A 12,037-nucleotide genomic window follows, 5' to 3' on the forward strand; every position below is an offset into this window, starting at 1 on the left:
GTATACTAAAAAGAGATTAAAACACGTCAAAATCTATGTGTCTGGATTGGCTCGCCTAAATAAGTGTTTAAGCAGGAACTGAAAAGGGTCCAGTGCCTGATGTCAATAGGATAAAACAAAAAATAATAATGGTAAAAACAGTTAATCCTCCCTCTCTCTCATTCATAAAGTTTTTACAACTTTGGCCAAACCAAGCAGCCAGGATAGTACCTGCTGAAATCTTTAATTGAGCCCTACTACTAGGCATAGATAGCACCAGCAGGGAAAGTCACACATATCTGTGACACTGTATTGTCATACTAGTCTCCGTGAGTATGGAGCTTTTCCGTTTGCATTAAACAGAACAGAAGTTGAACAATAGTAGAACATTTTTAAATAGAGACAGGATAGGGTGCCTAAGTAGGCATTTCACTTCTAACCACTAGGTACTGGACATTTCTAAGGCACATGCTGTAGTAATCTTTTCAGACGCCTCAAAACGCTATTGGAAGAAAAAGTTGTTTCAGATTATAAAATACAGTTGCCTTGCGGTATACCCATTAAAAAGACTGTTTTAATCACCCTCACACATACACATACACTCTTTCTTTCTTTCTTTCTTTATCTGTATAACAAAACAGGACAATTTTTAAAGCCAAAATCGGAAGGCGCCCAATGCCATGTGGCACAGACTTGACACATGTTTTCGCTTCAAGACAAATAAGCAAATTAACCCAAAGTACATTTAAATTGTGCACCAGAATGGTTCTCAGCTAGGCCTCCATTTCTAAAATTACTTTAGAGTACATTATAATTAGCAGAAGTACTTTAATCATGCTGCATACAGAAAACAATAGCCAAGCAGTTCCAGCCCAGTCAACAATTTTTACATGCTGTGCAAGAAAATATAAATAAATAATGAGGCACATGTTATAGATGTAAATCGCTATATAAAAATTAAATCATTCTCAAACGGGCAGACAGTATTTATGGCAGGAAAAGTAGACACAGTTAAGACACTGCCATGTTGATGAGAGCTCACACGGCCTTGGCTTAACGTCTTTAGTGCAATCTTCTTGATTGAGCCCGCTTTATACTCCCAATTTCTGCCAGAAATTGCCATTCAAAGGGGAGTGTGACTTATAATATAGAGCCCTGGTCCCACACATAGGAGAATAACAACAAATCCTTGAATGGAACTCAGGGGCTTGAATGTTCTGAATGAACTGTTATTTTCATTTCCTAAACCCCACAACCAAGTAAAATGCCCATCATCAGTTATTACCAATTCCATTTAGTACTCAATTTATGTCCCATGTTGCATAACAGTACATCTTAATGAAATGCATTCCATCTACCAGAAGCAGGTAGGCTATCAGCAAATGCACTAAGGGTCCTATACAATTACATTATTAAAGCCACAAGAAGAAGTGTCTGCTAGGCTTACCTAGGAAGAACACAGGAGCATAAGCAATTGACTTATGCACTGAGTCAGATTATTAGCCCATCTAGTTCAGTACTGTATACACTGGCTGGCAACAGCTCTCTTTGGACCTTCCCAAACATAGCACCTCTGTATGCAGTGGTGAGCCATCCCATTTCACTGCCCAAGGTGACTTCACTCTGTCTCATGGGCGGGCCACACTGTCTGTTCTGTATAACACTGCAAAATTTCACTACATTCTAGAATAGTTAGAAGTAAGAATCTAATGGGAACATTTTATCATGTACACAAAGGCCATCAGTGTACCATTATATTATAAGAAAGGGGAGGGGGACATTTTACTTATACTTTACTCATTTAACACATCTCTAAAGTCTTTGTAAAAGGGAAGCAAAGTGAAGAAGAAAATCAGGAGTCACAAATCACAGATCAGTGTGAATGCAGTTCACTGTGGTCTCTGGGCCACCAGTTGTCTTCAAGCATCATTTAGGTGGTCCATGCATGTCTACAAAATTGTGATTGAAGACAGGAGATGGCATATGCTTTGCATTAAATATTCATATTGATTTTAATTGCTTCTTTTATTTCTTATATTGTATTTTATAGCATTGCAATTTGAATTCTGTGGAATCCACAAAAGGTAAAAGTAATTATAAAGTTGTCCACTAAGACCCTTAGCAATTTTCAAATAGTCTGTGAAGGGGAAAGTTTGGGAGCTACTGCTTTAGATCATCCTAAGTGCCTATGTTTCACAACCTCTGTTTGTTTTAATGGAACTTGCACAGTGCTCCAGTAACAGCCCTTGGATTTTCTCATGCAGGTTTTTATGCAGGATCAAATGAGAGGTCCACATTTAACCAATCATACTATCAACATACAACATCCAAATATTTGAGGCATAAATTATGAATCCGAATATAATAGATGGGCTATGAATAAAATAGTAATCCTACAGCCACTTTAGAATAGAAAGCTGTTAGAATTCATTTGACACTTATTCAGGACTCAGGTCTGGCATCTATCTCTTCAGTTGTATCACACCTCAACTGTGTTAATTCTCTTTATTTCAAAAAAACATTTAAACCTTTAAACCAGGGGTCCCCAAACTAAGGCCCAGGGGCCAGATGCGGCCCAATCCCCTTCTAAATGCGGCCCGCGGACGGTCCAGGAATCAGCATATTTTTACATGAGTAGAATGTGTGCTTTTATTTAAAATGCATCTTTGGGTTTTTTTGTGGGGCATAGGAATTCATTCATATTTTTTTTCAAAATATAGTCCGACCCCCCACAAGGTCTGAGGGACAGTGGACCGGCCCATGGCTGAAAAAGTTTGCTGACCCCTGATTTAAACCATGGAATGAGACTACTCACGTAATATCACTGCGCTGGTAACAACCCTGAAGAAGACAGGCAATCAGATCACTGATGAACTCCACATCATCACTGTAAAGAGCTGCTTCAAGTTCCTAATGAGAGAAAGAACATTTAAATACACTTCTCCAAAATCCTTTCATTCCAGACTGGAGGTGGGAGCATTGACAACATGTGATCTTACCAACAGTGAACTCCAGCAGAACAAATATAATTTGCATTGTTATCATTTGTATGGTATTTCCAGCACGCTAACTGCTTTATAATCTGTATTTCACTGTCCTGAAACAAATGGTATGAAGTTTATTATTCTTGATTTACGGAGAGAAACTGACACTATGCCCAAAGATAGCAAGAGTAAGGCAATTGTTGAGCTAGGAATGAAAAATGGTTTCCAGCTGAGTCTAAAATAACATGCGCAACATACTTTGGCAACAACTCCCCCCCCCCTGCAGCTAACATGGGGGGGTTAATAATTTGCATTATTATGCAGGGATGCCTATATCTGTTTCCCTTTCCTGATCTTTAGCTGTTTAAATTCACTGCAAAACAAAACAAACAAAAAACACCTGTAAGCAAAGGTTAAACAGCTCAAGACTTCATGGCCATCACTCTTGACACACCAGGCAGGACACATCCTTGATGACTGCAAAAAGACTCATTCTGCAGTTGGCGCAGCATCCTCTGGTAGCCAGCTGATTGAGTTATTTTGGATGGTCCAGAGGTTACAGACTCCCAGTGTGACCAACTGGGTATGCATTTTGAGGGTAAAGTTGCTCAGTTTTGGAGTGATTGTGACTCTGTACTTGTTGCAGCTCCAGCTGAAGTATCCACTGCCAATCCAAAGATGTTCTGTAGGATCAGTTTCACCTTATACAATCAGATGGTGTGGACAACGTGGTGGCAGTAGTGCATCCAGCTATGTGCCCCTTGACCTCTATCCCTTGTGGCTTTTTAAATCTAGCAGAGCAGGGCTGAGTGGTTGAGGCCAGAGTGCAAAAATAGCTTTTGGGGGAAAGTGGTGGAAAGAACCATCGTAGGACAGTACAAGCATTATCGGAGGATACAGATTGTTTAGATCAGGGGTAGGCAACCTAAGGCCCGTGGGCCAGATGCGGCCCAATCGCCTTCTCAATTCAGCCCGCGGACAGTCCGTGGTTTTACATGAGTAGAATGTGTGCTTTTATTTAAAATGCATCTCTAGGTTATTTGTGGGGCCTGCCTGGTGTTTTACATGGGTAGAATGGGTGCTTTGATTTAAAATGCATCTCTGGGTTATTTGTGGGGCATAGGAATTTGTTCAATTTTTTCTTCAAAATATAGTCCAGCCCACCACATTGTCTGAGGAATGGTGGATCGGCCCACGGCTGAAAAAAGGTTGCTGAACCCTGGTTTAGATCCATTCCAATCTACGTTCAGGCCTTGTCACGGAACTGAGTTGACCCTTGTTGCCCTGATGGATGAACTCCGCAGAGTGCAGGACATGGGAAGTGCGACCGTGCTCTTGCTTATTGAACTCGATGCCTTTTGATACCATCAACTATGGTATCCTCCTATATCAGCTATGGAAAATGGGAATTGGGGCACTCCTAGTAGAGCAGCAATAAAACTGGATGAATGTAGCACTAAGCACATTATACAGTCTCATGGGGATCTCATTTTTAAAAAGCACAAGTATCTAGTCCATTGTAAAGTCTGTAAAAATGTTCTTGAAATTGCATGGACTGAAGCCTCAGAGGAGCCCTCTGCTTCTACGAAAGGTAAATTAACACGTGCTAGTTTATTTTTAATCTTCATTGCATGATCTTAGGTATGCACACATTAAATATGGCACAGGGTACATCCTGGTCCATTTCATTATGCTCTTATTTCCTGGTGCATTTTGGGCAGCCACCAAGTATTGGGATATGTCCACATAAGCATAAATGGTTATGGGTCTGTGAGTAGGTCTTTCCAGATACAATTCAAAGAGTTAGCATACACCGTACACAAATAACAAAAACATTTTCATGTTTCATCAATATTCTTAAAATATATATATATTCCTTTCCTCTCCTCTCCTCTCCTCTCCTCTCCTCCAGGGAGCTCAAAGCACTATACTATTTTTTAATATATGGATCTTCGTTATTTGGTTATTGTGCTTCTTAGTTCTTTGAATATGCCAATTTCTTTTTCCTTTTAAGCATCACTTGTATCAATTCAAACAGCTTTCTGAAAGTGGAAAAAAATGTTTGGATTAAAGACCAATTTGCAGTAGTATGGGTGTAAGCACTCTTCTATTACATATCCAAAGACTCAAACTTACAGTTTCTGCTGTACATAACTCACATACACTCTTAATATGGGAAATGAGATAATATCTTTGTTGGATTAATTTCTACTGATGAAAGCATATGTTGAAGAATTGAGTTTTAGGAAAATAAATATAATATTTTAACTTTCAAGCCCTAATGAGGAAGGCCAATGTGGGACAGTAGCTAGCATGAGTGTTTAAAGCGGATGATAAAACCACTTATAGCAACCATTAATTTTCAGAGATTTGCCGGCAAATGAAGAAATGAAGAAAGGAGCAGGATTCTCACCAGCTCTACTGCACAGTGCAGAGTCTTGACTCTCCCTCCACATCCCCCTCAGTCCTTTGTTTTTCTCTTTTCTCCTTGAGCATTGAGCTGTGAGCACAGAAATCTGAACCTTGCCAAAATGCATTGGGGACAGAGCAAAAAGGAAACGGAGGAGGCAGCAAATCAGCACAGTGTGTGTACTGGACCGGTGGGAGGAGGTACAAAATGGAGACACACAGTTCCTCCTCCACCCCCTCTATACATTCACAGAACACTGGACAGGAGAGAAAAGCCATATTCTCCCCCTCTCCAGCTGGCGTCACAGCTCATTAGGGAAAAGCCTGTTTAACATCTCTCCCTCCCCCCTCACGACTAAATCCCTTGGAGTCCTGCAATAGTCGTTGGGAAAACACACTCTGCATACAGCATGGATATCCACCTCACCAAGCAGCAGCAGCCTGAAGAAGGGCAAGGATGGAGATAGCAAGAAGGTAGATACAGACCCCAAGGCACTACTAGAGTTGAGGAATAATGTACAGCTCTGTTTTAGAAAACTTGTATTTTCTATAAGGCAAATATTCTCCTTGTTTAGACACCACCCAAGGTGTCTAACCTCTAGGTTTAATTACTGCAATGCGCTATACATAAGGCTGCCTCTGAAGATGGTTTGGAAACTTCAGCTGGTACAGAATTCAGTGGCCAGGCTGCTCACTGGGGCAAGATGGTTTGAGTATATAATGCCAATTCTGGCCCAATTGTACTGGCTGGCAATTAGTTTCCAAGCTCAATTCAAAGTGATGGTTTTGACCTATAAAACCTTAAACTGCTCAGGACTGCAGTACTCTTAGGACTGCCTCTCCCCATATGAACCGAATCCATACACTGTGATAATCATCTGAGGCCTTTGTTTCTGTGCCTCTTCCATGAGAGCTCTGGAGGGTGGCAACATGAGAACAAGCCATTTCTGCAGTGGGTCTCTGTGGAGTGCTCTCCCCAGGAAACAGAGGTGCCAAGCCTAGGGGGCACTGCACGGCATCACAACTATAATGTAGTGAACTGAGCAGAACAGAACTCCCCTAAAATTTGAAATATCAAAGTCTACCCTTGCAGGGAGGCTAAGCTGGAACCTTCATTACATATCTTTACATAGCACGCAAAAATATTTTTCTATAACCAGACCTTTGGCTGATTAACATCCTATATCCTTTTAAATGTGTTTGTGTGAGGGTGTTTATTGGTCTGTTTTTGTTTTATTATGTATTTTGCATTCTCATTTTGCATTTTTATTTTGTGAACCACGCTGTGATCTTCAGATGAAGGGATGTATACAAATTAATAAATATTAACAATAAAGCAATAAGAAAGCTAGTAGAGTTATCCCATACAGAATTCTGCTTCGTGGGATAGATGCCACAACTACATTGGTACAAAGCCATTTGTGGCATAAAAAGTCAGATGTATTTACCATCCCTGGAATCAGGGACTGTCCCGGTAATGAGGCCCACATGCCGCTCATGTACCAAGGGAGCCACTGAACTCGCAATCACAGAGATACACACTCAACATACCTTGTTTCAATGTGTGCACCACACAAAATGTTGCTAAAGTGCCTCTACTTCATCAACCCCACCCATCAACAACCTTTGCTACTGGCATCCCTACAAGACAGGGGTTCAAATACCCTCTTGCTGATCACCACCTGGCACACAAAGGGAAGGAAAGAGAAGACACACAGGGCAGGACATCTGCAGAGTGTACAGCACTATTGAGAACAAGTTCAAAACCTTTCCATAGAAGAAAATACTCTTTTGGCAAGCAGCCAAAGAAAGGCAACATGGGAAGCCACAAGTCCTCCTTGACAGCAGCAGGTTAGAATTATAACTTCCAGTGGCTGACTCCATAGGCCGTGGGGATTAGGAAGTAGGTGGTGGGAGTTTTGAGCTCCCCATTCACCTTTGGGGGCCCTGACAATACAGGTTCCAAGGAGAAGTTTCCTAACTATTAAAACACAGCACCAGACAAGAAGCAGACACATCATGTGGCATTTATCTTCTCCCAGTCAAGGCTCAGTAATAGACGCCAGGAGCATATCAAAGCAGTTCCACCAGTGTGTATGTTGTGCCAGCAGTATGTCTCAGGTTTCACCAGCAGCTTCTGACACATTCTAAAGTGCCTCAGCTTGGGAACTTAAGTATAGGGTTGTGTCCTAAGGGAGTGATTTTATTTATTTAAAATGTTCGTAACTTGTCTTTTAGGGAAATGCCTTCACAAGTCAGCTTCCATAAGAAATTGAAATACAATTATAAACAAAAAAGATCACCATAAAAATATAAAAGCCATTAAAATCAACCACAGCTATGAAAATAACAATATCAACCAGCATATAATTTAAAACCAGCTAGGCCATAAAACTATTGAAATCCCATTTAAACACCAAGACCATTCAAATGCTAGTAAATAAATAAATAATCAAAAAATCACAGTCCTGTTTAAAAACAACAACCTGAAACAAATAAATATTTACAGCCTGCCTGAAGGCCTGCAAAGGAGGAGCCATATATGTCCCATTTGGGATCCACTATTTGACAGTGTTCTCAAAGATACCAACATGAGTCTGACCAAACTGCGGGAGGCAGTGGAAGACAAGAGTGCCTGGCATGCTCTGGTCCATGGGGTCACGAAGAGTCACGACTAAATGACTAAACAACATTTAACATACAATCTCTCACCTCCAACGAAGCTGGGTGGCTTTAATCTGTCCCAGTTGAAACTTTTGGATCATCTTTTTGGGCAGGCCCATATAGAGCATATTTACTTATTTACTGAAAGCATTTTTTATCCCAAGTCCTCAGCCTTATAAATGTCAATATTAAGGCATTACAGTATTCTATCGGGGGCTTCACTACTGCATGGATAACTAAGAAAGGCTTAGAGCTGGTGCAGCAGTCTAAACTGCCTCTGCCTCTGCCATCCTGAACCTTGCACTTCCACAGATAGCACTGAGCTTGGTCAACTATGAACTTGGTCCTTCAGAGGGAGTGCAACCCCACCCAGGGCCGGTTGCACACCACTATATGGATTGTTCAGTTTCTCTACACAATGCACCTCTGTTTTGTCTGGATTAAGTTTCAGTTTCTTCACCCTCATCCAGCCCCAATCTACTTCCAAACATGGCAACAGGATTAAGGAGTTCCACAGCCTCCCTAGGATAAGTAGGTGAAAACAAGAGATATAGTTGCACATCACCTGCATACTTGTGAACCTGCAGCCCAAACCTTCACTTATGGTTTCATGTAGGTTTCATGTAGACGTTAAACAACTCATTAAACAATCTTGCAGTGGGTCAACCTTATTTCTCTTTCGTGTCTTCTGGGGTTAAGAAATTCCAGTCCCTTGTATAAACCAACCCCCCCCCCCCCAATTTGTAGTGTGATCTCTAATTCCAACTGTCTTTCTTCTCTTGCATTTTTTCTTTTTTGCAAAACCACTAGGATCTATGTGTCATTCCCCTGTCACAGCTGCAGTTAAAGAAACTCTTCCCTAATTTCCCAGCATCTTCACTTCTATGAAGCCCTGTAGGCAATTGAACAGCAAAATGGCTGTATATTGCCTGACTTTCAATTAGATGCTCAAGTGCTTTATGGTTTCCTGAATTGAAAACCCCTCCACTGGAACCTCCACCCCCAATTCTGTATTTGAACTGCCTCTACAGTAAAGACAAAAGACTATATGGAGTTAGGAGTCAAAACACACACACACCCTCCTCCCAAGCAACAGAAACCAAATCGACAGCTCTCTTCACAGACATGGTTTCTTGGCACTTTAATCATTAGGAATAGGAACTATTAACTCTGAAGGAGTCAGGCATTGTCCCCTTTGCTGCCACATTCTCAAAGAAAAGGGAGAAGAGCTTTAGTAACACAACAATTTTCAATAGGACCAAATGATGATCCTTTGTACCCTTCCTGGATTCCTTATCGCTTCAGCCAAGAGCTAAATATGAGATGGGGAGGAAGAGGTCTGCTTCTCTTTGGGTTTGCTCTTAATGATACTGCTATTTCCAGACTTCACAGGTTTGGTCCCTCCCCCAACCTTTTTATAACTACATATGGGAGGCTGTTTGGAAAGCATTAGAACAAGGGGATAATGTTACAACGGTGGCTTAGCAGAGGTGTGAAGTGATAGCTTTGTTACAAAGCAGAGGGTTATAAACTGAAAGCCACAAAGTAATTGTAGCATTTCTTTCACATTGGCCAGGCAAATCCAACAGTAACAGCAAACAACTGTCTCTGGCAAAAGAAAGGGGGAAAGTGAATGGAAGGTTTCTGCTTGTACCCTTCTCCCAGCATGGTTGGCTCAATTTAACTGGGTACTGCAACTTTTAAAACAACAATCTTAACACTGCAACAGATGAAACAAGGCCTTGCCTATGTAAGCTAATGCTACATTAAATGTACAGATATTTAAGATGCATGGGACAGTTTGCTCTTTTAACCCTAATACTACAGGCAACTTATTCAGTATCTACTATTACACTGCCACAGGAAAGTCACAGTTTCTTCAAGGAGGCCATGTTTCAGGCTCACATGCTCCCTCCTCTCATCCCGATTCCTCCTCCATGTACCCAATTGCTTCCCTCATTTTATTGGTTTGCAGTAACTAAGGCTTATTGTTATGTCTGAATGGTAAAACCATGGTTACTATAACTAAGTGTAGCATAGAGGTGAGAGTGTTGGACTAGGGCTGAGGAGAACTGGGTTCCAATCCCTACTTAGCCATGAAACTCACTGAGTAATCTTGAGCCAGTCGCAATCTCTCAGCCCAACCTACTTCACAGGGTTGCAGTGAGAATAAAGTGGGAGGTGTATAACTATGCATGTGAGCTTTATGGAGCAAACAAACATATAAAGAAATAACAGAACTGGAATCCATGGTTTCATATCCAATGATATTTTTTATTTCACCTAAAATATAATTTTACCTAAAGTTTTCTTCATACCTGATCAAAATATATTTAATATGTTGGTTCTGGTTTCCACTAGTTTTCCAATTCTAATTTGAAAACCCAAGTATGGTTTGCGGTAACCATAGTTTTTGTAATTTAAATGGAACAAAAAACAAACAAACCTATAGTTACTGTGAGAAGACACCTGCCATCGGCTCAAGCCTCTGTCAGTATTTACAGGAAGCTTCCCTGGCAACCAAGACCAGGCTGGAGGGCATGCCTCCCCACTCAGTGTATATAGAAAAACAGAAACGGAAAAAGCTCCACAGTGTGCTGTCCTTTCAGCTGGAACACAGTCAGGTAAGGAAGAAGGTGACTTTTTCTGCCTCAGTGTTACAGATAACCCAAGTGCTGCAAGGCTAAGTAGGAGGTGCTAACCAGCGGCGGAGGAAGCCTCTTCGCTGCCCGGGGCGGCGGTGGCAGAGGCACCCCCTTGGGGGTGGGGCACGACACACATGAAAAGCCACAGAAAGGGGAAGCAAAGCAGGTGCTTTAACGCGCCTGCTCTGCTTCCCTTTTTCCCCCTTTAGCGGCTCTTTTTTGGCGCGAGGGGCGGCCAGTGAGGAGGGGGTGTCATGCCAGTGACAATCATGACGCCCCTCCTCGCTGGTCCGCCCCTCGTGCCAAAAAAGAGCCAAGGAAAGGGGGAAAAGGCGGCATGGCCTGCTCGGCGGGGCGGGGTAAGGGGGGGCGGCCAAAGTGTCACCCCCTCCTCCCGGGGCGAGCCGCCCCCCGCCCCACCCCTAGTGCTAACATCAATTCCCAGGGAACCAAAGGGAAGGTTGCTGGAGGGAGGAAAGAATCTGAAGTATTGCCTGTGTTAACTATGTACAGGGGCCAGCCTATGAGAAGAAAGGCAGGGGCATGGCAGAAGAAAGAAAAGGAGAGGACATAAGAGGGTCCTCTGATGAGCTAGGCTCCTGAGTTCTGAGAACAAAGGACTCTCCAGGTCTACTCTGTAGCAAGAGTGGCCTGACAGTCTGAGAAACATCAATGGGGGGGGCGGCTTGAGACTGAGTGCCATCCCAATGCAAAGTGTATCAGTTACTATTACCGGGGACGTGGGACAGCACAAACCCAGGAAGCCAATGGTAGGGACTCAAACCTCAAATTTGGCTAATACATCTAAACTGAACCACAGTGTGCTGAATGTCACTCCCTCAATTGCTGGATGTTGTTATCCAAGACATGAAGTCTGAAGATAACTAGATTGGCGTGCACACACACACACATACACACACAATATCAGTATAGAGATTCCGACATACAGAAACTAAAGAAAGAAGACTGCATCCCCTACTTCATTAATTATGAAAAGTGTTCCCATACACTAGTTTGCCAAGAATGAGAGATATAATATGGTAAGCGCTATGCTGCATTTAGAAGCAGAACTTTTGCACAAAGATAGCCCAAATTCTGCAACCTCTATAAAATATTCAAATAAATCACATGTCTGTATGGTTAATTCTGCTTTTGTTAAGCAGCAGGGAGGCATAAAAAGCTATGCAGGTCACTTTGGCTCTCTGGGCACTGTACAACTCCACTAGTACCTCTGAATACCCAGCAGTCAGTCTGACACAGCAGGACAGGGAGTAAGCTGGCTGCTTCTTTAATGGCTGACATGAGCAGGCAGGCCAGGGCAGGTGGAAGCAACCATGGAGGTCCAAAAAGCAGACT

General features: G+C 42.2%; 1 protein-coding gene across 1 annotated transcript in view; it reads right to left on the reverse strand.

The window, feature by feature from the left end:
* The window catches only part of LOC117053678 (cat eye syndrome critical region protein 2), a 118,123-nt gene that overhangs the window by 49,300 nt on the left and 56,786 nt on the right, over positions 1–12,037 (reverse strand). Inside the window, exon 2 of the mRNA XM_033161657.1 lies at positions 2,795–2,889. Coding sequence (XP_033017548.1) covers positions 2,795–2,889 — 95 coding nt within the window. The remainder of the gene's footprint in view (positions 1–2,794; positions 2,890–12,037) is intronic.

The sequence above is a fragment of the Lacerta agilis genome, chromosome 10 (assembly GCF_009819535.1).
Source record: "Lacerta agilis isolate rLacAgi1 chromosome 10, rLacAgi1.pri, whole genome shotgun sequence".
Lineage (NCBI taxonomy): Eukaryota > Metazoa > Chordata > Lepidosauria > Squamata > Lacertidae > Lacerta > Lacerta agilis.